Source organism: Phalaenopsis equestris, unplaced genomic scaffold (genome assembly GCF_001263595.1).
Source record: "Phalaenopsis equestris unplaced genomic scaffold, ASM126359v1 Scaffold234876, whole genome shotgun sequence".
NCBI classification, from domain to species: domain Eukaryota; kingdom Viridiplantae; phylum Streptophyta; class Magnoliopsida; order Asparagales; family Orchidaceae; genus Phalaenopsis; species Phalaenopsis equestris.
The window spans coordinates 63,442-88,469 of NW_018252776.1; the positions used below are offsets into that span (position 1 = coordinate 63,442).

The following is a 25,028-nucleotide window of genomic DNA, read 5'->3' on the forward strand; positions in this document are numbered from 1 at the left end:
GTCGCAAACGGTACCTTCCGTAGACGTTAGGGTTTAAGCAGCCCGACAGAAGAGCTTCGTCGTTGTTCGTCTCCCTTGCGAGTAGGAAGGAGCTTTCCTTTCGAGGCGGTAATGGACGCTGCCTACTGGATCCGTCAGCCGGTTCTGCAATCTCCTGCCGTGCCCGTGCCGAAGCGGCAGCGCACTAATTCCGGTATCATTCAAACTCGGACTCAAGCTGTTTCTTAGCCATATTTCTTGCCTTTTTGTTAATTTCTTGATTTATTGTTTACATAGCTTCAAATAAGTTATTTGAAGCTATTTGAGAGGTGGGAAGTTCTTTCCTTAAGCAATTCATGTGAAGCCTAGCTGGCGATAAGTGTAGGATTTATAGAAATTCTAAATTTCAACTATGCACGCCTTATGTCGAAAATATTGCCATAGAATGCTTCAGCTTTACTTCTGACTTGCATTTAACCTATTTTTCATCTATTATCAATATTTTATTTTTGCACAAGATTTCTGCAAAGCCTTACAAGCTAAACGAATTGATGACCCGATGACTACTTAGATATTTAAGAGAACTGCTCCATTTGTCAACCTGCATCTGCCTGCATTTACTTTTTAATCATTTTGTAATTTTCTTAGTAAAATATAATTTTTTATGGTAAAAATGTAGAATAGACGGAATGTGCACGTTTTTTGTGAAAAATTCCTTAGCACTAAATATTCAGCGACTGATTTATTAGCGACCAGAACTGCATGATTATCTGCATCACTTAAGTATATAGGAGTTGGCTGTTCAATAATGATCCCAACCAACTAAAAATAATAATGGCCATTTTAATGGCTGCTTGTTTGCCATGTGCCCTCTAAAATTCCCATCTTTAAGCCCTCATCAACCTCCCCATACAAACAACAATAACAACAAAACCTTTATCCCACTAAGTGGGGTCGGCTCTTTATCCTACATGAATCCTTTTTCTCCATTTGGTCCTTTTTAGTGTCATATTTTCATTTTAATTCTAATAAATTAAGATAATTTTTTATACAATATTCCCATGTCTTCCTAGGTCTACCTCTACCTTTCTTAACATAAGTAGAATCTAAAACATCTACTCTTCTAATCGAACCATCAGATAGTCGACGTTTAATGTGACCAAACCATCTAAGACGACTCTCTCTAATTTTGTTCGTCACTGGAGCTACGCCAACCCTATCATGGATATATTCATTTTGCATTTTTTCTCTAAGTGTAAAACCACTCATCCACCTAATCATTCCGATCTCGACAACATTTAACTTAGTTTTATGCTTTTCTTTTAAAGGCCAACATTCAACGCCATAGAGCATTGTAGGTCTCACCATCATCTTATAAAATTTTCTTTTCAGTCTAAGCGACACTTTTCTATCACAAAATAGGCCTGAAACATCCTTCCACTTCAAACAACCCACTTGAATTCTGCTAATAACATTCTCATCAATATTACTTTGAATAATAGACCCAAGAAATCTAAAGTGTTCACACATTTTAATAATTTGATCACCCATAGTTACATTTTTGTCACTAGAGCTACTACAACTAAAATTTCATTCCAGTATTCAGTTTTAGTTTCACTCAAACAAAGACCCTCAGACTCCAAGGTAGACCTCCATAATTCAAGTTTTTTCTGAGTTTTTTCTCTCGTCTTATCCACGAGAAAGATATCATCATCAAAAAACATACATCAAGGTACATCCTCCTGTAAGTGTCCATTATGACCATCTATAACTAAAGCAAAAAGATACGAGCTTAAAGCCGATCCCTGATGTAAACCGACATAAATAGGAAAATATTTGGTCAATCCTCTTTCTCTTCAAACACAAGTAACAACTTTTGTATTCATATCTTTAATGATTTGAATATAAGTCTTATCAACACCTTTCTTCTCAAGAATTATCCAAAGGATATCTCTTGGAACCTTATTGTAAGCTTTTTCTAAATCAATAAAAATCATTTGTAGATCCTCCTTATTATCTCTGAACTTCTCCATCAAACCTCTCAATAAATGTATAGCTTCTATAGTAGACCTGCCCGACATAAATCCAAATTAATTATAAGAAATCTTTGTAGTACATTTTAACATTTGTTCAATCACTCTCTCCCATAATTTTAAATTATGACACATCAACTTAATTCCTCTATAATTTGCACACTCTTGTGCATCTCCTTTATCCTTAAAATGGGGACCAAAATACTCTTCTTTCACTTCTCAGGCATCTTTTTAGTTTTTAAAATAATATTAAAGAGTTTATTAAGCCAAGAAACTCATAAGTCTCCTAAATATTTTTATACTTCAATTGATATATTATCAGGTCCTACAGACTTTCCACCATTGGTTTTCTTTAAAGCCTCATCAACTTCTTTTTTATTAAAGCGACGGTAAAAATGAAATATTTTATTATTATTAAAGATATTAAGATCACTTAGATCGATCGTAATTTCCGAAATTTCATTAAAAAGTTTATCAAAATAACTTACCCACCTATTTTGAATATCTTTTTCTAAGAAAATCACTTTTTGATTTTCATTATTAATACAATTTACTTGAGTTAAATACTTACTTTTCTTTTCTCTTTGTTTGGCTAATTTATACTTATATTTTTTACCCACTATAGTATCTAATTTATTATAAATATCACTAAAAATAAAATTTCTAGCATCATAGATTATTCCCTTAAACTCACTCCCTACAGACCGTTTGATATTTTTCCTAGCTCTCTAAGCTTTTAAATTTAAACTAATTTTTATAACATAATTTCTTATAATTTATCTTTTCTTGCACATTATTATTGTACCATCAATTATTTTATTTTTAAATTTTTTTTTCTTTTTGATTCTCGAAGTACAACTTTTGCCACTTGTTTAATAGTGTTTGCTACTTTATCACATATAGAATTTGCTTTTTCATGAACATCCCAAATTTTGAAATTTTGAGTTTTACTCATAAAAATACATTTATTTGTCTTTTAAGTACCCTATTTAATTCTACGATGATGATTCTTAGTATTCTTTATTTTACAACTAATAATCTTAAAATCTAAAACTAAAAATCGATGTTGAGTACTTAAATCCTCACTTGAAATGACCTTACAATCTTTACATTCTCGATGATCTCTTCTTTTCATAAGAAAATAATCAAATTGTGTTTTATTAGATAAGTAATAATATGCTCATCTCTTTTATTCAATGAATTATCAGCAATAACAAAATCATACGCTAAAACAAAATCTAATATAGCTCTATCTTCTTCATCAATCACTCCAAAACCGTAGCCACCATAAATATTTCTAACATCTTCTACAACTCTACTGACATGTCCATTTAAATCTCTTTCTATAAAAATTCTTTCTTCAAGAGGTATCATTTGTATCAAGTTTTCTAAATTATTCCAAAATTTATCTTTAGAACCTATATCTAATCCTAATTGAGGAACATAAGCACTTATAATATTAAAAATTATAATATCAAGAATAATCTTAAGGACTATAATTCTATCTCTAACTCTATTAATTTTTACAACATTATTTTTCAAACTCTTATCTATAATTACATCTACTACACCATTTCTAGTGCGACTCTTACCTAAATACCAAAGTTTAAAACCTTAGTTATCAAACTCAGCTTTTTCTCCAACCCATTTAGTTTTTGAACGTATAAGATATTTATCTTTCTATGAATCATAATATCAACTAATTTCATTAATTTACCAGTGAGAGTACCTATATTCTAAGATCCTATCTTAATATTAGTTTCATGGACTAGCTTCTTTACTCACATCCGTCCTTAATGTGAGAACCTTTGCTTTTTGATACTACATCCGGGCGCAGGTATAGCGACCCTTACACACATTTCTCTTTATTCAGACCATACAACGCGCCTCTTCTAGGGGACACCCTAGCACTTACACAATGATCAAAAGGATTCATGTCATGATTTTTTCTACAAGTTTTATGCTAGTTGTCGAATAACTAATGCAACCCTCTCCAGACAAACACCCATCAACAATTTTTCTCTTCAATTGTTGTGTTCTTGGTTATATTTTAGTTAGCTATTAAGATATTATGTATAAAATTTGAGTTTAGAAACAATTGTTTTGAAGGTTTTGTTGTTGGTATTTTGGTTAATCCTATCTTTCAATTGCTTTTATTGAGTCAAGAAAATTGTCGTGTTTTGCCTAGTGTGTTGTATTGCTGTCTTACGAATCTAAACACAAAAAAAGGAATTAGAAAAAAAAAAACAAATACATTGATACGTAGGCAGTTTGTTACTTGCCTAAAAATTTATGTAGATGGAGAGATTGGATAAAGTGTAGGATGTCCACCATAAGCTACATTAGTTAGATTGCATTCAGGATGCTCATTTATTTTATCAATAATAATTTAGTTGATCTAGATAAAATTTCATATAGTCGTCCTCATTTTTTTCTAGTAAATTATTCTCTCTTCTTGAGCCCCCATTCACTGCTTGAGACTATTGGCATGAAATGCTAGTCTTCTTTGCATGTCTACAGTCATCATTGACCTAACTACTTGTCTATGTGAAATAACATCATCTCTCTATACAGAGTTTATTTACTACAACAACACGAGCCTAGCGTAACTTGTGGTTTCTTGTTCTCAACATTTCATGAATTGCTATTTCTTTAAGCTACTAGATATTTGCAATGGGTCATAACTTGCTGCTATTTTTGGGGATTCGATGACTTGATAACTCATTATTGAGTTATTTTTTATTGGTGGTTTCTATGTGTTTTGTTATTGAAGACAAGTTCTTTGATTATAGATAAGGATTTTTAATGCACATAATGGATTGCTTCCAATAATAATTTTGTTGATTTTTTATTTGCTCTGTGGTTGTGTTGCTTGGATTTGATTTTTTTTTTGTTGGGATGTGCAATCGGTTAATTTGGATGGATTGACTCACAAATTAATCAAATCAAACCAAAGACCTAAATATAAAGAAAAAATCTGATCGAGCTTTTGCTAAAATTGATATAAATTGAACCAAAATATAATTCGATTTAATTAGTTCAATTTAGAACAAACCAAAATTCTGCATTTAACCTAAACTAATATAAACTTAAGGTTCTACTTCAAAAAAAAAAAGTTATTTCTCTCCTCTCCTCACTATCTCTTATGATTAAAAATTTCAAACTAATATAAAATGAACATGACATATGCTTAATTTATTTTCATTCCAAATGAACTTTATTTTATAATCTTAATATTATTCAATTTTTTGTTTCTTTGGCTAATGGATATTAAAGCGAAATCGAAAACCGAAAATCAAATATTAAATTTTTAAAACAAAAGATCGAGTTGTTATTTTAAAATTGAATGAATCAACCAAATAAGCTCAATTCGATTCTCGATTTTTGGGATTTAGTCAAATAATGCACACCTTTACTCTCTAGTATATTGCAAGTGGTTAAATTCTAGAGTAAGACTTCTCATGCCAATGTGAAGTTTGGATTAGCACTTCTGTGATTTCCTTTAGTAGTTTTTTCTCTCTAGATTTTTAATTATTAGTCTACTCGCATGATTAGATTTTGTCAGTAGGATATAATGGAGAAAAATGATTCATGTAGCCAACCCCACTTAGTGGGATAAGGGATTCTTGTTGTTGTAATTGCACGATTGAATTTGGTCAAAGTCATATGTCATGTATTTTCTAAATAAAGTGTGATTTTTGATTGAGAAGTAATTTTATCAATTATAATTTCTTTGGTAAATTTCTCTCTCAACTTGTTCTTAAAATATCATTTTTGTGAATTGCATTTTTAATTTCATCAGAATAGATGAATATTTGTCTAAATTAAAAGTTGAACTAGAATGTAACGTGTTGTACATGCTCTTTTATTTCTTACTCTAAATTTGCAGTAGACAAGCTTAATACACTTTACATTAGATTTTGATATATGGGCATAATTTTACATTGCCATGTAAACTAAATTCGGGGATAATACTAACATGATGTAATTTAAATAAAATCAATTATGTTATGCTTCTATAAAACCACTTTTTACAATCAAGAGGTTCAAAATTAAATTCCTTGCTGGTATAATCTAACAATATTCTTGAATTCGATCAATAGTTTAGAGATTTTCTTGAATGTTATAATATGTTTGACTTCCAAAGAGTTGAATTTGCTAACATGTGACATACTTGATAGTTTGGATGAATTTTTGTTGCTAAATCTACATGTATGAAAGTATGACTTGAAAATAACATCCATCTTTCAGTGAATATGGGGACCGACTGTATAATCAATTTAGTATTTATAAGATGTTGATGATGATGAGTTTGAATACTATGCAAAGTGCTGATTTTTTTAGGAAAATTTTACTTTTAGTATCTTTTATCATTAGTTTTTTTATTTTTAGGATTTAGAATTATTGACATGTCATAATTTCAGTTTTCTTCTTTTATTATGAGTAATTATGGCTGATTTTATTACATTCTTAATGTGGGGGCCATCAAAGATAGAAATAGTCGCTGAAATTGACGAGGAATAGTTATTTTTTGTCCAAAAAATTACATGGTATCAAAGATAGAAAGTCGTTGAAATCACCGATTGAATCTTGTCGGCTTGGTCACTCGCCTGTTCTGGGCGTCGTGGTCGCTTCCTTTCGCTTCGCTCTTTGCCCAAAACTTAAATTCATAGTCACGGTTGTAGTTTGTTGAGAAAACAAACACTGTCGCGATATATAAAGACATTTGAAGCTCCGATCGTTCTCCCACTTTCGCTCCGCTTCTAGCTTAAACCGTTGATTAGTTGGGAAAGCTACCGGACCGCAACTTCATCCTCACAATGCAATCATCATTAGAGTTAACAAAGAATATAATGACTGGATCATGATTTTATCTCCTTGCGATATAGTCTCGATTAGAGTCAGCATGAATGGCAGTGACTGAATTAGGGCGTTCGAGGGATCTGGATATGCTTTCGCTCGGTTTTGATATCGCAATTTCCTTGCGATTCTATCTTCAAGGTTTTAGACTTACGACCACATAGAGGGTTTCAACTCCCTGTAATGCTTCTTTGATGTCGGAAGCCGCCTCTCAGCATGAGACTTCTTTCCGGCAAGAACTCTCTTATGCTATTTTTGTTCGCGGGGGCGAGCTTCTTTTACGCTAGTTTTTTCTCGGCCTTTGGATCCATTGAAATTTGTAATTTGAGAGAAAGAGTACTTCTTTCTGTCCTCCTAATTTTTTACACGGAAGGCTTTCGTTCTCGAGTGTCGTGAATCGGAGAATCGAACTTAATCAAAATTAGACCCATAAAATACTCCATTTTATTTAAACCTTTTGGTTTCTCCGTTGGAGCTGTCTTCTCAAAGTTCTCTGCTCAACTTTAAAGCACCAAAATAACTCCCAACAGAAATTGATTCTGAGTTTTGGACTCGTCCTCTCCCCTCTAATGATGTTGTATAAGTCAGCGATGACCGACAACTAAAGAAATCATTTCTTATGGTTCCAGTAATTTAATTCGCCCTTTCTATGATGGTGCGATCATTGCAAAATTCATGACATACAATGAGACATGTTGGAAGATTCATGGTGAACCCATAATTTGGAAACCAAAATCTAAATGTGAAGGTCGAGTCTATCATGTCACAGATGATGAAATCTTCTTCAAACTCGGATACAATTCTTTCACCAACCGAGTCTATCATGTCACAGCTGATGAAATTCAATAATCTTCTTCAAACTCGGATACAATTCTTTCACCAATGAGCAACTAGCGCACAAGTACAATTTATTTTAATATCCAAAGTTGCCACTAACTCTATCTTGCTTTTTAGTATAGAAGATTAACTCTCTAGCCGTTGCATTGTTAGGTGTTAACTCTAATTTTATTGATTTTTGGATAATTGAGTTTGGTGCAATTGATCATATGACTATTTGTTCTAAAATTTTCTATCTTATAAACCTTGTGCATGCAATAAAAATATCATAATTGTTGTTGTTTTCTTCTTGGTAATCGCTACGGTAGGAACTATCAAACTCATAACGCTGTTAACCATTCATGATATGCTCTATGTTCCCAATTTATCTTGTAATCTATTGATAATCTATTGACCATTAACAAAATTATTTCTGATTACTAGTGTCAAGTTAATTTCTACTCCTTGTTGTGTGTTTCAAGAATAAACCAATGCGATGAGGATTGATAGTGCTAAGGAAAATGATATACTATATTATTTTGGTGATGGACTTAATGCGAATAAATAATGTCAAAGTACTTGTTTAAATTCTTATTTTGTTTCTAAAGACAATGATATTATAAGTTAGGTCATTTTTGTTTTCAGTATTTAAAATTGTTGTTTCTCAGTTTATTCCAAAATAAAAGTTGTCACTTTTCCATGTGAAGATTGTGAGCTTGCCGAACAGCATCATGTGTCTTTTCTTCTCCAAACTTATAAAGCAAATATATCTTTTACTCTGGTTCATATTGATATTTAAGGTTCTTGTAAACATCTTACGTATTGAAAAAAAATAGTTTGTTATCTTTACTGATAATCACACAAGATTAAGTTGGGTATATTTAATGAAAAAAAAGTTTGAAGTGGAAATAATTTAGAAAAAAATTACGCCATGGTACAAACATAATTTTAAAAAATACTCAAATATTCTGGGGTGATAATGACTGAGAGTATTTTAAAAATATTTATGATCAGTTTTTTGTGAAAAACGGAATAGATAGGTCATTAAAGCTCTTGTTGGCACCCAACCACAAAATGATGTTGCTAAAATAAGAAAAACACTTATTGGAAGTAGCTCAGTTATTGCTATTTACAAATCATGTGCTAAAATATTTTTTGGGTGAAAAGTTCTCTGGTGAAGATATCTATTATTTGTTGTATTGTTTGAGTGAAAGGCATGTTAATAGTTCCATAATCCATCAATCTTCTTTTTTATGAAGTCTATCAATCTCCACATGTTTTGTGCGATCTTGTTGTACTGAATTTTATGTAATGCTTATGACTGTTTTATTGTCATTATACAACTTCATTGACATGTTTATGAAGGTTCACATCTCTTCAAGGATTCACTTTATCGAATATCTCACATACCACATTAGTCATAGCTTGATATTCTGCTTTGACACTGCTCCTTTGTCACCACATTCCGTTTCTTACTTCGCTATATAATCAGATTTCCCCAGACATAAGTGCAGTATCTAGACATTTTTTTCAGAAAAATTAGGGCAAACACAATATTTTTTCATTAATCAAACAAGTCAACAAGAAAACAAAGATAAACACCTATGATTCGAGAGGTAGGTGATCTCTCCCAATTGCTACAACTCGAGAGGTAGGAAATCTCTCCCAAAGCCTAAACCAATCTCATGCATAAACCTAACCCTAGATATAACGAACATATTTATATCCAATAATAGTAATAATAATAATAATAAAAGACTAAATTTCTATTAGGCATACCAAAGGCAACATTGCCCTTAAGCTAGGCGCCCTCGTAATAGGATCTCCTGTCAACAATTGAGCCACACCTCAGTCTACATCGATGTATGCCTTTAAACCTAAGAATCACAACCCAATCTCATACTTAAACCTAACTTTAGATATAATTAGCATATTTATATACAATAATATTATTAATAATAAAAGACTAAATTTCTATTAGACATACAAAAGAAAAAATTTCCCTTGAGCTAGGCGTCCTCGTAACAGGATCTCCTGTGAACAACTGAGCCACGCTCAGTCTACATCGATGCATGCCTCTATGTTGTGTTGTTTGAACTTCTCAAAGAGTAAATTCTACCTGATTTAACTTTTAGGTTTCTTAGAGTCATGTTAACATCTTCAAGCTGTTTCTCAAATGGTAAATACATAAATTGACTTACCAATATTACAACAAATGTGATATCTAGTCGTGTATATGACAAATATATTTACTTTTCAAACAACTTTTGATATCGATTTGTATTCACTGGGTCTCACTCCTTCTCATCTCCCAGTTTCTAAATGGGATCAATTGAAGTGTTTGATAGCCTATAATCACTCATCCCTGTTTTTTTTAGAAGCTCAAGAACATATTTTCGTCAGGAAATAAGAATTCATTTCTTTAATCTAGCAACCTCCATGCCAAGGAAATGCCTTAGAGATCCTAAGTTCTTGATCTCAAAAAGTGATGACAGAGAAGTCTTCAATTAGTTCATTTTATATATGTCATGTTCTATGAGAATCATATCGTTCACATACACAATTAGTATGACTAGTTTTCTATTCTTTGAATGTCTGAACAACATTGTATGATCTCTGTACCATTGAGAATACTTCAGACCTTTAACAAAAAGTGTAAATTTCTCAAACCACACTCTATATGACTGCTTGAACCTGGATAAGAATTTTTTTAGTTTACATACCTTTGTGTAAAACTTCTCACTAAATCCAGGAGGTGTATTGATGTGCACTTCTTCCACTATATATGACACAGGGCTATAGCATTGGATCAGTCGATCCAATATGTATGTGTCGGTCCAGCAGGGAGGCTTGACTATCCTGCTCTCAATTAGGGCGAGAGTTACACCCCTTCCCTCTTCCAATTTTTTTTTATATTCCCTCCCATTAAGTGAACTCTCTTCCTCTTCTATTCTTTGTCTTTTTCTATTACCTTCCTATTCTAACGACTATTATCTAATATATATATATATATATATATATATGTGTGTGTTGATTTCTTACTTATGGTTTAGTTGTTGACTAATTCTGATTTCTGAGTTCTGCCTTCGACGTTTCTCCATTTTGAAGGTTTTATCTGACAACGAGAAGGTGCTCCGGTTGTAACTCGTCCGAGGTGGTGACTATCTCCGATGTTCCTCCTCCTTCCTATTGCCGCCACACTTCTCCAACCGCTGCCTTGCTATCGCCGACTGCCTCTAGCACCTTCCAGCAGGCCGACCCTCCTCCAACTCCCTTCCAGTGGGCCGCCATCCCTTCTGCACTTGCCAGACAGCCGCTGGCACTTGCTGCCCCTTACGTCCTAGCCACATATTGCTAACCACCCTCAAGCAGGTCGACACCCCTTTTATCCTCTCCTGCGTCGCAACCACCTGCTGCCAGCCTCCTACTAGCAAGCCGCCATCCCACCTACTCCCTCCAACGCCACAACCACTTTCTGTCAACCACCTTCCAGCAGGCCGAAACCACTCATATTCCCTCCAACATCTTTTTATTTTTAGTATCTTTTATTATTAGTATTTTCTACTTTTAGGATTTAGAATTATTGGTATATCATAATTCAAGTTACCTTATTTTATTATGGGGACTTATGATTGACTTTATTACTTTCCTAATGTGGGAGCCATTTTCCTCTATTTATTTTGTAATCATTTTCTATGAAATTGAAGAGGAATAATTATTTTTCCCCTCCTAGAACTTACACAAATTAAAAGTCTTGTAACCAAATTTTATTTGTTTTTAGATTGTTATTTTGCCATTATCTATTTCATTAATAAACTTATGGGGTGTTTGGTAGCAACTTCAAATCCGCTAAATCCTGGTATTTGTGACGGAGATGGAGCACGCGAGCTCGGCAAAATAAATCCTTGTAACCCGCCTCAGATTTAATATATCTGGATTTATGCGCACAAGAGACAGAACTGGGGAAAAAGAGATTTAACGGAAGTTGGATTTAGTTTTCTTTTTTTTGTGTTTGATTGGATTTAGGTTAAATTCATGGCTAAATTCTATTAAAAATGTGCTGCGAAACACCTCCTTAGACTAGAAAGGAATGAGTTAAGTTTTGCTTCACCGAAATGCAATATGAAGCTTTATATAAATATTGAGTATTATGATTACTATGATGTTAAGACTATTACAACATTTGTTGATATTCCTAAAGAAAGATCTTTAGCATCTCCTTGGAAGCCCACCTCATTGGTTAATATTCCTAAAGAAAGATCTGTAGCATCTCCTTGGAACACCTAATCCATATCAACACATAAATGGTATTAGTCAAATCTGAATTTATTAAAGAAACTATAGTTTTGCAAACATTTTTTAATGATATGTTAGACTTGGAAGATTATTTGGGGTTAGAATAAGAATCTAAATTTGTTTTTTAAAAATTCAAGTCTTCGCTTATTTATGAATGTATTCATGAACTTGATTAGAAACCAGAATTGTGCTTGAGATCATAATAAAACTTCTAATAGAAATTAAATTTACTCTTGAATGTGAAACTAATATAATTGCTGAATCAATTGAGCAACCTGATAAATAGAAATCTTAATGAATTATTTAACGAAGTTATCTCTATAACGATTAAATGTGCTGATATTGATTTTTTTTCTTATTCTTGGTTTCATGGTCTACAAACTTATGAACGTGCTTTATGGATAGTGTTAATTTATTTCAATCTTTTAAAAGAGTTATTACTGCTACTAAGTGCTTGATTCATGAAGACTAAAAATTAAATTATTTGGGCTAATTTTCCTTAAAGCGTTTGTATTTGTGCTTTTATCCATTTTTTAATTTACGTTATCATCTTGTACTCTTATTTAATTATAGTGTTTTCATTAATATTTTTCAGCATGCATATTAATATTTTCACATTTTCCTTGTATTATATTCGTCATTTGCATGATTTATTTGATTTGCATGAAAATTATTTCGAGAAAATTGATTGTTAATTATGACAGTTATAATTCTGTTGTTTATCTGAATAGAACTGTATCTGAATAGAACTGAGAAACTAGGTCATATAGAGGTCATACCTCTAAATCTTGAAAGATTTCCTTGATAATATATTTAAGAAATTAATTGCTAGAAAGATGATGTCACATAAAATCATGCAATATATGAGGATGACTGCTTTGAAGGTGAAAATGCTATGAAATTTTGATATTATTCTAGTCTTCAATATATATGATTTGACCTTATTTTTTGAGCTGCAACTATTATGTTGGATTTTTATCCAATTCATTTTTTCTTTTGGATTCGAACCAATACTTTATTAAAAAATCATTCAAATTTTGTACTAGAAGTGATCTTAGATGATGAGATTTATTCAACTACCAATTGTACCATATGCACCAGTGTGATAAACTTGCTTGTGATGATCAATATGGCACCAGTGTGATAAACTTGCTTGTGATGATCAATAGATTTCTCTACATGAAATGCAACAGTTATGACCAAGTTTTCTTGATAGATGCAACTAAACAATAAATAAGAGCTGAATTTCTTTTAAGTTGGGTAGATTAATGCAAATTTTATCGGTTTATTGTGAAAACTAGGACTGTCATAACATGGGGGTTTTCTTGATCTTTTAGTGCTTTATGAATTGTGATTTCCTTGTGTTACAAGATTTTTGCTGTATTGTACTCTATGGCTATTCCGTGACTTTTATAGTGGTGACTCATGCACTTCGTAAAAGATGTATTTTTTATTAGTGGCTCCTACAAATTTTTATCTGGATAACAACTGATTTTGTTTATTTTTATTTTATTTTTGTTTTTTAAAGAGAGATTCTCTTATTATGGCACCATGTAAAGAACATTTTCAACAATAATTTTTTTGGGTTTTTTTTAATGTGTTTCAGTGCTGATTGTATGTGAACTTTCTAGTGTGGTGCAATTGATGACTACCGAGTTCCTCATGAAACCAACTTCCTCTATGGCATGGTGCTCGGATTAATATTTAGTGATTTATTTTCTAGAATTTTTTTCTTTTTAATATCTTTTTTTATTAGTCTTCCTACATGATAAAAAATATAATTGAATTTTTAATTGTCATGTGATTTTTAATCAATGGAGAAAAAGGATTGTTGTTATTGTATGTGATTTTTAATCAACATGCCTTTCTTATTGTTCCTTAGTTTCCATGTTAAATTTATATTTGAATGACTAGAAAATCATCATTTGGTGCAAATTCTGTATGTACTTTTTTTTTCATTAAAACTGGCCAATATTTATCTGAATTAGAGGTTATAGTGATTTACAAAGTCAACTTTTCATATGTGGGTCTGTGCTTGTCCTAGATCTGCATTCATCATATATGCTAAAACGTCCTGCACCCTTCTCTCTTTGTGCGTGCTAGCTTATCCATTTAATTTAACTTCTTTTATCTAGTCAGTTCTTTAGTTTTTGAATAAACTTTATATGATGGATGTTGAAGGTTTCACATGAATCGTGTTGTTACATGTTGTAAAGCTTTTCTTGTGAAACATCTTTCTAGACCCATTTATGTAATCAATAGGAAATCTTATTAAATTTTATAATATAGATGTTTTTGATCTTATGATATATTTTATAAAAGAAGATGCAAAATTTATTCATGAAGGAATATTATTAGTTGCAATTGCCTGTCCAATTTCTTTTGCAAATTAAAAAAATAAATAAATAAAAAAATGGAACTTGATGGAAATAAATGTGTCCTTGCTGCTTCTACTTCATACTTCCTCTTGGTAGCTCTCTCATATTCCTACCTTATATACGTCCATATTGAATTGCTAAAAGATATTTTTCTATTTCATTGATGACCTCAAACTTTGTAAATTGAATAAATATTTGTTTCTTCTTGTTTGACAATATTATATTTTCATTTATGTTCACAAATTTGAAGCCATCATCTAATATATTTTTGCTTCCATACACTTATAAAATCAACAATGTAAAATATTTCTTGTTGAAACAGACCCGACTGGCAACAGACTAGCCACACATAATGCATACTAACAACAAAATTCTTGCTTGATGGAAATTAGAATTCTTAAAAAAATACTTTGTATTTTGTAGTTTTCTTTTAATGTAAATAAGAATGAAAATGGAGAGTAGAAATCACATCCCAAGTTGAAGTCCCGCGCTTCCCAGTTTTTGCCCTTAGTCTGTGAGTTTTGTGTGAAAATTAAGTTATATTTTTTATATAACAAGGTTTTCTCTTGGCTATCCCAAAGTTTTGGTGTGTTTAACTTTGATTTCCACACTAAAGCAGCTTTTGAATATAATTATATTATAGTTTTTATATAACATGATCTTTACATAAATACATGATATTTTCTTACATATGTATAGATGTAAGAATTTTTTTCAGTTTTTATATATATAATGAAATTTTATTACACACATAATGAAATTAACATATATATACAACAACAACAGCAAGCCTTTATCCCACTAAGTGGGGTACATGAATACTATTTCTCCATTGCGTCGTATTGAGTGCCATATTTTCATCTAACTCTAATAGATTAAGATCATTTTTTATAGAATTTACCCAAGTCTTTTTAGCTCTTACTCTGCCTTTTGTAACATCAGTCGAAGATAAAGCATCTACTCTCCTAGCATCTGATGGTCGATGTTTAATGTGACTAAACCATCTACGACAACTCTGTCTAATTTTGTCCACCACTGGAGCTACACCAACCCTATCGTGGATATATTCATTTTGCATTTTGTCTATAAGTGTCAAGCCACTCATCTACCTAAGCATTCTCATCTTTCCAACACTTAACTTTGTTTTATGCTTCACTTTTAAAGGCCGACATTCTGTGCTATAGAGCATTGCAAGTCTCACGACCATCTTATAAAATTTTCCTTTTAATTAAAGTGGTACTTTTCTATCACACAATAGGCTCGAAGCATTCCTCCATTTCAACAAACCTACTTGAATTCTACTAATAACACCCCATCTTTATCACCATTACTTTGAACAATGGACCTGAGATATCTAAAACGTTCGTACCTTTTAATGATTTTATCACCCATAGTTACAACTTTGCCACTAGAGCTACTACTAAAATTACATTTGCCACTAGAGCTACCCACTAGAGCTACTACTAAAATTACATTCCATGCATTCAGTTTTAATTCTACTTAAACAAAGTTCTTTAGACTCCAATGTAGACCTTGATAATTCAAGTTTCGTCTGAACTCTTTCTCTAGTTTTATCCACAAGAAGGATATCATCAGCGAAAAACATACACAAAAGTACATCCTCCTGTAAATGTCCAGTAAGAGCATCCATAACTAAAGCGAAATGATATTGATTTAAATCCGATCTCTGATGTAATCTAATTGAAATATGAAAATACTTAGTCAATCCTCCTTTTCAAACAAGTAATAGTTCTATTATACATATCTTTAATAATTTGAATATAAGTTATATTAACACTTTTCTTATCTAGAATTGTCCAAAGGACTTCTCTCGGAACCTTATTTTAAGCTTTTTATAAATCAATAAAAATCATATGTTGATCCTTCTTATTCTCTCTGTACTTCATTAAACCTCTCAATAAATGTATAACTTCCGTAACAGACCCGTCCAACATAAATCCAAACTGATTATGAGAAATTTTTGTATCACGTCTTAACCTATGCTCAATTACCCTCTTCCATAATTTTAAAGTATAGCATTTCAACTTAATTCCTCTATAACTGACACTCTTGTGCATCCCCGTTAATCTTAAAAATGAGAACCAAAATACTCTTGCTCCACTCCTTAGACATCTTTTTTTATTTTTTAAATAATATTAAAGAGTTTAGTAAGCCAAAAAGTTTCCAAATCTCCTAAATATTTCCACACTTCGATTGGGGTATCATTAGGTTCTATTGGTTTAAAGAAGTGTCAAAATCGCTAATTTAAAAAAGTGGACCGGGCTCCACAATACTCAACAAATCTCCCACTTGGAGACTGGTCTTGGAGACTGGTACACTGGGTACACTGGCTGCATCAACTATTTCCTCAGATTTGATATCCTTCATCTTTGCAACTTAAAGCCCCTGTCTCTATGCTAGAATGTCAACTGAAGTTGAACACAACTTCAGTTTTTCAAGTATAACACCCTTAGTCAATATATCAGCACGGTTTTATGCTTCCACAAATTTTCTCAAGTAGTAATTGTCCGTTATCTAAGAATGATTGAATGAAGTGATACCCGTTTTGAATGTGCTTAGTCCTGGATTGAAATGTTGAATTCTTGGCAAGGAATAGGGCGCTCTGACTGCCATTGTAGAGAGCGCCCTTTTGATTCTTCTTACTCAATTCCTTCAAGAAGCCTTGTAGCCATATCATTCTCTTTGTAGCCTCTGACATTGCTATATACTCAACTTTTGTAGTAGACAAAGAAACTGTTTTCTTAGGTTAGAGCACCATATTACTTATGTGCCACCAAGAGTATAAACATAACCCGTAGTACTCCTGCTATCAATGCTTCCAGCTAGATCAGCATCAACATAGCCCAATACCTCTAAACTCGTTCCTGAGAAACACAAGTAGGTTTTTGAGGAGCCCTTTAGGTACCTCAAAATTCACTTCACAGATTCCTAGTATTTCGTTCCTGGGTTACTCATGTATATGCTCACAATTGCATGGGCAATATCTAGTCTTGTGCAAACCATAACATATCCAATACCTCTAAACTCATTCCTGAGAAACACAAGTAGGTTTTTGAGGAGCCCTTTAGGTACCTCAAAATTCACTTCACAGATTCCTAGTATTTCGTTCCTGGGTTACTCATGTATATGCTCACAATTGCATGGGCAATATCTAGTCTTGTGCAAACCATAACATACATAAAAGAACCAATAGCTGAGACGTAAGAAACTTTACTCTTGTGGTCTCGTTCCTCATCTGACTTGGGTGACTGATTTCTGTTGAATCTGAAGTGGCTGCCCAAAGATGTGCCAACTGGCTTGACTTTATCCATGTTGAACTTATTGAGTACCTTTTTCACATACTCTGTCTATGAGAATTTCAACGTGCCTCTGACTCTATCTCTGATAATCTTCATGCTAAAATTTGCTTTGCAGCTCCCAAAGCCTTCTTTGCAAGTTGCTCTGACATTTGCTTCTTTAGATTATTGATCTCATCAATATTGGCCATGCAATAAACATGTCATCCACGTACAACAGTTGAATAATATAAAAATTGTCAAAATACCTGATATAACAACAGTGATCCGTCTGATTTCTAGTGTACCCAACATTTTGCATGAAATTATCAAATTTCTCATTCCGTTGTCTAGGAGTTTATTTCAGTCTATACAATTTCTTCTGTAGTCTGCAAACTGAATCTTTCTTTGCCTGTACTACAAACCATTCAGGCTGGTGCATGTAGATGTCTTGTTCAAGGTCTCGATGAAGAAAGACAGTCTTCATATCTAGTTGCTCAAGAAATAAATTTTTGGTAGCAACCATAGATAGTATTATTCTGATGATTGTGAGCTTCACCACAGAAGAAATATCTCAGGGTAATCAATGCCCTGCTTCTGCTGAAACCTTTTTACAACAAGTCTAATTTTGTACCTCTTACTCCCATCATGTTTAGTTTCCACCCGATACACCCGCTTATTGTGTAATGCATTCTTCCTTGGTAGAAGTTTCTATCAGTTCCCACATCTGATTTTTTAGCTGAGAATCCATCTCTTCTTTCATGGCCAGTTCCCACTTGCTAGAATTTTCATCTTACAGGGTTTCTTCATAATTTTATGATTCTCCACCATCTGTTAACATAATGTAGTTCAAGCTTGGTAAGAAACGCTGAGGAGATTGTTTTGTTTTAACTAATCTATGAACTGTAATTGTAGGGGTGGACGACTCTAACACTGACTATGAAATAATAGGAATGGGTGCATTGGACTCACTCTTCTCATCACTTACATCTATGTCATGCATTGTGACCTCTAGTAGGTCATTAAATCTTACCAACTCGGATTCCTGAGAAGCTATTTTAGAAGCTGTACTAGCCTTGTCCTTGTATATAATATTTTCATTAAAAATCACATTTCTGCTTCTTATGATCTTCTGTCCCTAATCATCTTAAAAATGATAGTAAAATGCCTCATTTCCATAGCCGGTGAAATTAAATTTTTTTTGACTTAGCCTCAAGTTTATTACGAGCATCAGGATTAATAAGAATAGAGGAAAGACAACAAAAAATTTTAAGATTAGAAAATTTGATCACTTTCCCGCTCCAGACTTTCTCAGACAATTAACAATCTAACCCCTATTGATCAAGTAAACTGTAGTGCTGACCGCATCTGCCTAGAAAGTTGGTGGTAGTCTAACATGCAATCACATCTTTCTAGCACGTTCATTTATAATCATGTTCATATGTTCTGCAACTCCATTTTGTTGTGGTGTCCTAGGAATGTTCTTCTCCATTATGATACCCTAAGTTGCATAGTACTCCTTGAACCCACCATTAATATACTCACCATCATATTAGACCTCAGACATTTCAGTTTTAAGTCTGTCCCTCTCTCAACCATGACTTTCCAAGTTTTGAACACATGAAATACATCAGGTTTATGTTTCAAGAAATAAACCCATATCTTCTTCTGTGGTCATCAATGAATGTGACAGTAATGAGAACCTTCAAGAGATGCTACTGGAGAAGATCCCCACGCATCTGTTTGTACAAGTTCTAATTTTTCTGTCTTGGCGCTCTGCCACCTTTCAAAAAATCGGTCTTCTATTTCTCCATAATGCAACTTTCACACATGCTTTTGATAGCTTGCCGCTAAATTGAATTTCTTTCATACCTCTCTGACTCATATGACCAAGTCTGCAATGCCACAAATCTGCTATGCTTTGTGCACCGGTATTATCAACATTGTTAATTAAGCAGTAGTCATATATAGTATACCGATTTTCTTATCACTAGCCAGTACCGTCTTTTTTGTGACTTTCCATGTGTTATCTGAGAACACTACTGAATGACCACACTCATCGAGCTTCGCAACAAAAATGAGGTTTTTCTTCAACTCAGAAATGTGTCTGGCCTTAAGTTCATTAACTATTTTTAGGGAGTTCAATGTCAACGTCTCTCATCCCCACCACGTTCAAAGGTTCTCTATCAGCCAGATACACCTTCCCAAAGTCACTTGCAACATAATCACAGATTAACTCCCTGTGGGAAGATGTATGGAAGGAATTCCCTGAATACAGTGCCCAGTAATCAACAGAACTATGAACTGCGACAATAGTGCATTTTTTACTTCTTCAGGTATAACGTCAGTACTGACATTCTCTGTCTTAAGATATTTGCAGTTCTTTTTTATGTGGTTAATTTTGCTACAATTCCAGCAGATTGTTTGTTGACCAGGACTTAACTTGCTCTTGCCTCTGTGTTTTGATTTTGATTTTCCTCTATTTGAGTTCTTGTCTACCGATCTCTCTCGAAAATCAATATTCAGTGTTGAACTCAACCTAAGATTTTTCCAGAATCTTTGTTACGCACCTCCTCAGCTAAAATAATATCACGAATATCATAATATTTTAGCTTAGATTTACCGGCAAAATTGCTAACAACCATTCTCTTGTCTTTCCACTTATTTGACAATGAAGCCAACAATATCAATGCACGTATCTTATCATTAAATTCAATTTTAACAGATGATTATTGATTTATGATAGTATTAAAATCATTCAGATGTTGTGCAATAGACATACCATCCGCCATCTTTAAATTGTATAACTTTTTCATCAAGTATACTTTGTTATTCGCTGACTGCTTTACATACATACCTGACAGAGCTGTCATGAGATCTGCAGTTATTTCCTTAATGACTTTGTGTGCAACGGATTTTGACAAAGTTAATCGAATAACTCTCAGAACTTGTCGATTCAACAGATTTCATTCAGCCTCATCCATCTTTTTCGGTCTCTTTCCCAATAACGTTAGATGAAGTTTCTTCACATAGAAATAGTCTTCTATCTGTATCATCCAGTAATCAAAATCTGTGCTATCAAACTTTTCGATCCCCGATACCTTCACTTTGTCTCTGGCCATCTTTTTCCCTTAGATCCGAACCACGACTCTGATACCAATTGTTGTGAAAAACGATTGATGATAATATAAAATTAGAAAAACACACAATACACACAAATACACGTGGTTCGACAAATTGCCTACGATCACGGAGTTTCAGAAGATTTTAAGACTGGCCGGATTACACTATTTCTCAACAGAATTACAAGAACTCGATTCAACTTACTCTCTCTATTCCCTCATATCTGCTGCCCGCAAATCCTTCTGCCCGGAACTGCTTCTGCCGTCGCCCGTAGCCTAACTCTCGCGGCTACAAGCCTCTTGCGATTTTGAGCGGAGAAGGAGAAGACTCGAACAGGTCGAGGCTGCCTAACCCCAAAAATTCTTTCGCAATTTCTGGTTGCTCGCCAATCCTTTCTGCTAAGTTCGGTCACCAAAGATGATCTTGTTTTATCGTGAATTAGAGGGCGGGATCTCTAAGAGGAAATAGCACAGGTGAAGCTTTACAAAGGAAAGAACTTAATGAAAGAAAAAATTCGAATAACTTTCGTAAGTGCCGAAACCGCCAATTCAAGGAAGTGAACCGGCCTGCACAATACTCAACAACTTCAGTTTAAAATGTCATATGAGAGAGAAAGATAGGGCCCTTCTTAGGGTGGTCGACCGAGGCCCTGGTAACTTGGTGAGGTGCCTGAGGGTGAGTGATAAGTGATGGAAGGTTAGGAATGAGTGGGTGATGTCTAAGAGATAAGTGGATGCTGTCTAAGGACGCATGGAGGGCCAAAACCTGAACCCCGCCTTGTCTGGTTTTGAAATATCATGGATGTGGGAAGAGGGTGTACAAGGGAGGGAAAGACTTTGGAGGACTGTCAATGTGTGAAGTGTCCTAAACTTTAGATTCTTGTAGAAGCTGAACTCCTAATATGAGGTTTATGAAGAATCAGTTGGCTCACCGATCCTTCTTTGGCTTCCAGTCTTTTGCATGGCCTGTAGAGGCTTGGGGAAGGTGTAGATGACCTTGTAGAAGGAGGAAAATGAGAAATGGATGAGGTAGATAGGGAGGGAGAATACAAGTAGCTTATCCATAAATGGTAAGCCCCCAGTTAGTCCACCAAGCCAAAAGATAAGGACAACTCGCCGAATTATTTGAATGCATGAATAGCTTCTTCATTCCAGAATTCAATAGTATTTAAAGACCTTACAATGTTCTTCTCATGCCAAAAATCACAATTGGGAAGATGGAGAGAGAGTTGAGGCGGATTTTACAAGGTTCCATTGATTGGAGGAGTGACCAGCCATTCAATTAAGGCGAAAGGGATAACATTACGTTCTATATCACTCCTAATTCAAAATACAACAAATGTAATTCAATTTGACAAATTTTCAAATGCATTTACTTTTGAATATCTATAAATTGAAGCCAGTTACAATTAAATTGAAAAATTAAAATGTTTTCATGTAGGCTGTCTTGGATTCGATGGGTTTTGCTTTTGCTGTTGAAGGTGGGTCTTCTCTTTTCCCATGAAATTTTTCTTACACCTTCATGATAGTCCTGATTTGTTTCATCACAACTGGAAGGCTTTAACCCATAAAATGCCCAAGTGCAAAATTGTGAATAGTTTTTTTTTTTTTTTTTTCTGCATGAAGATATGATTTTCTGTTGTGGATGGAAGACTCACGTGAACGCTTTATTGAAAGGAACATATAACTTTTAATGTTTGCTTTGTATTAATTTAATTCACCATATAGTTTAGTTTGACTAATTTTTTTCCTTGAATGCTTGATCTTCCAATGGCTTCATAGATGTCGTAGCTGGAGCTCCTGGTCAAGAAGCTCAAGTTTTTATGCCACGTGAAGAGCATGCTAGAATACAAGCTATAAAGGATACCAGAACACTAGGAACTTCATATGACCATTATCTTCAGAATCCCGTATTCAGTCCTCTTGAAACTTCCTTATTGCTCTTCTGTTTTGAATGCTCTATTTTTGAATTTAGATTGTCTAACTTCCCAACTTGTGCAGCAACAGTTGTCATCTTATGGCTCTGCTCAAGCTGGTGATGCAGGTGTGAGTAGATCTGTTGGTGGGGAAGTTTATGGGTTCAGAGGAGGAAATGCAAGCCTTTCTTACCAAGAGCCTGTCATGTTGACTGGTCCTGGTTTTAGGTCATTGGGACCACAAGAGGTGGCAAATGGTAGTTTTCCTATGGGTTTTCGCAGTCAAGTACCTATTGATCCTATGGCTAGGCCACTGCATCCTGAAAGAGAGATCCCCCTACCAGATGATGCTTCAAATACTTTGTTTGTTGAAGGGCTTCCCCGTGATACAACGGAGCGGGAAATAGCACGTATCCATGAGATTTTTTTTCTTAATCTAATCTGATGAGCATATTTTGGCAGATTTGTTTCCTTGATTGTCTTTAAGATATATTTCGCCCTTTTCGGGGATACAAGGAAGTTCGGGTAGTGAAGAAAGAACCTAAATATGTATGCTATCTACATGGAGCTCTTTCTGAATCAAGTAAATTACTGTTTTAGACTTTCATGAACGAATTTGATACTTGGCAGGATGGTGCAAACCCTATTATTCTCTGTTTTGTGGATTTCACTACTCCATCCTATGCCATGGCTGCTATGAGTGCTGTGGAAGGTTATCTTTTTGCTTAATTCTTGAAATTTTCTGGTACATTAAAGGCTTTATTTAGTATCTCATTAAGTTGCTCTCTCTCTCTCTCTCTCTCTTTCTATCTTTCGCTTGAGATATAAATCAGTAACTGTGGATATGTTTACAAATTTGTGATTTTTGAAATGAGTAGGATACAAGATGGACCTTCATGACCCAGATTCATGGGCTCTGCGTCTGCAGTTCGCAAAGTTCCCTGCTCGTAGAGCTGGCCATGGTTCTCATGGCAGGAGATAGATAAGATCAGTCTTTTGTTACGAAAACCCTTTCTGACTGTTCTTAAATCAGCTTTTTTTAACCTTTAAAATTGATGAGCCGAACAGAGTGCCTGCTTCTACGGGATATTTTAGCAGTTCGTAACCTTTAGCTGCTTGAAAGCGTAATTGACCTTTTTTATTCTGGTGATTAACTTCCTATGTTTTAATTTAATTTGTAAGCTGAATTCTTATATTTGATGATTTGATTGCAACTTCCTTGCTAAATTATGTCGAGTCACAATTATCGCTGACTTTCTACTCTGCAAACTGTAATTGGATCTGCGAACATCATATGAAGATGAACTAATCGCATGTTGGTAGAAGCTTTGGCTAACGTAATGAACAATATCCTCCTATTTTTTGAGCCTTGTAGCAATTAGAAGGTTACTATGCTGGAGAGGAGTTTGGGGGAAAAGACGAGGGGAAGACGGGGCAATAGGAGGTAGCTTGCACGATGATCTTTTTAAAAGTCGGCTCCTTTATTTTTATTTTGATAAATTAAACGAATAGAAAATAATGAATTGTGGCGACGCATTCCGATTAGGTGGCAATGCTGTAGAATGGCATTGTTTTTAATTTGCTGTATATATATTCATTTGTATGTGAAATGTTGTGATTTTTTGGTAGATATATAAATTAAGATTTGATTTTTTTTATTCCAAAGGAACTCTAAATCTAATTTTTAATCTTCCATCAAATGTCAAATAAAATTCATCTAAAAATTACTTGATTAAATAAATTTTACTTATTTTTCAAGCTAGAACTATTGGAATTATAGTATAAATAAAACTATAATTATAGTCTAAAAAACAATATAGTATGTGTATTTTTACATTAAAAATGTGTGGTTGATCGTGAGATTGAAGAAATAAAGTATGGGGACAAAAAATGAAACAAATAGGCCTTCGAGCCAATTACGACAGTAAAGCTGACCAAATGCATTTGGTTATATGCTAGCAATTTCGATCCAAAGAGAGATCCAATTCTTATTTAACACCAACCATACAACAAACGTCCCCGGGACACCTCGTCAAGGATAAAAAATCAATAAGAGAACAAAATGCCTTAGTCATCATCTAGGATCTTTTGTTGAGGAGAAAGTTACTTATTAGATTACGGTTATTCATCATTTATCCGATTAACTAGCTTCATTCTCTCGACAAGTATTTCTCACCAGGGATCGTTGGTCGCCAGTCAAACAAGATCAGTCGATCGGCTGTGCCGACCAAACCTACCCGACCAAAGCAACCCCACTAGCTGAACACCTATCAAGATCAACCAACCAAGTCATAGAGTAGCTATGTGATAGTCTCATATAGGTTAAGGACCT

General features: G+C 33.8%; 1 protein-coding gene across 2 annotated transcripts; it reads left to right on the top strand.

The window, feature by feature from the left end:
• Positions 1-24,067, top strand: LOC110039031 (RNA-binding protein 2-like). Of its 2 annotated transcripts, none has more exons than XM_020743975.1 (6): positions 1-193; positions 22,563-22,690; positions 22,788-23,106; positions 23,184-23,245; positions 23,327-23,408; positions 23,575-24,067. In XM_020743975.1, exons 1-6 carry the CDS (start codon positions 112-114, stop codon positions 23,676-23,678), a joined length of 777 nt encoding a protein of 258 aa, XP_020599634.1. In that variant the 5' UTR covers positions 1-111; the 3' UTR covers positions 23,679-24,067. The 2 variants fall into 2 exon arrangements, with proteins under 2 accessions (XP_020599634.1, XP_020599633.1); XM_020743974.1 differs by having other exon boundaries at positions 22,782-23,106; positions 23,575-24,066.
• The last annotated feature ends 961 nt before the right edge of the window (positions 24,068-25,028 follow it).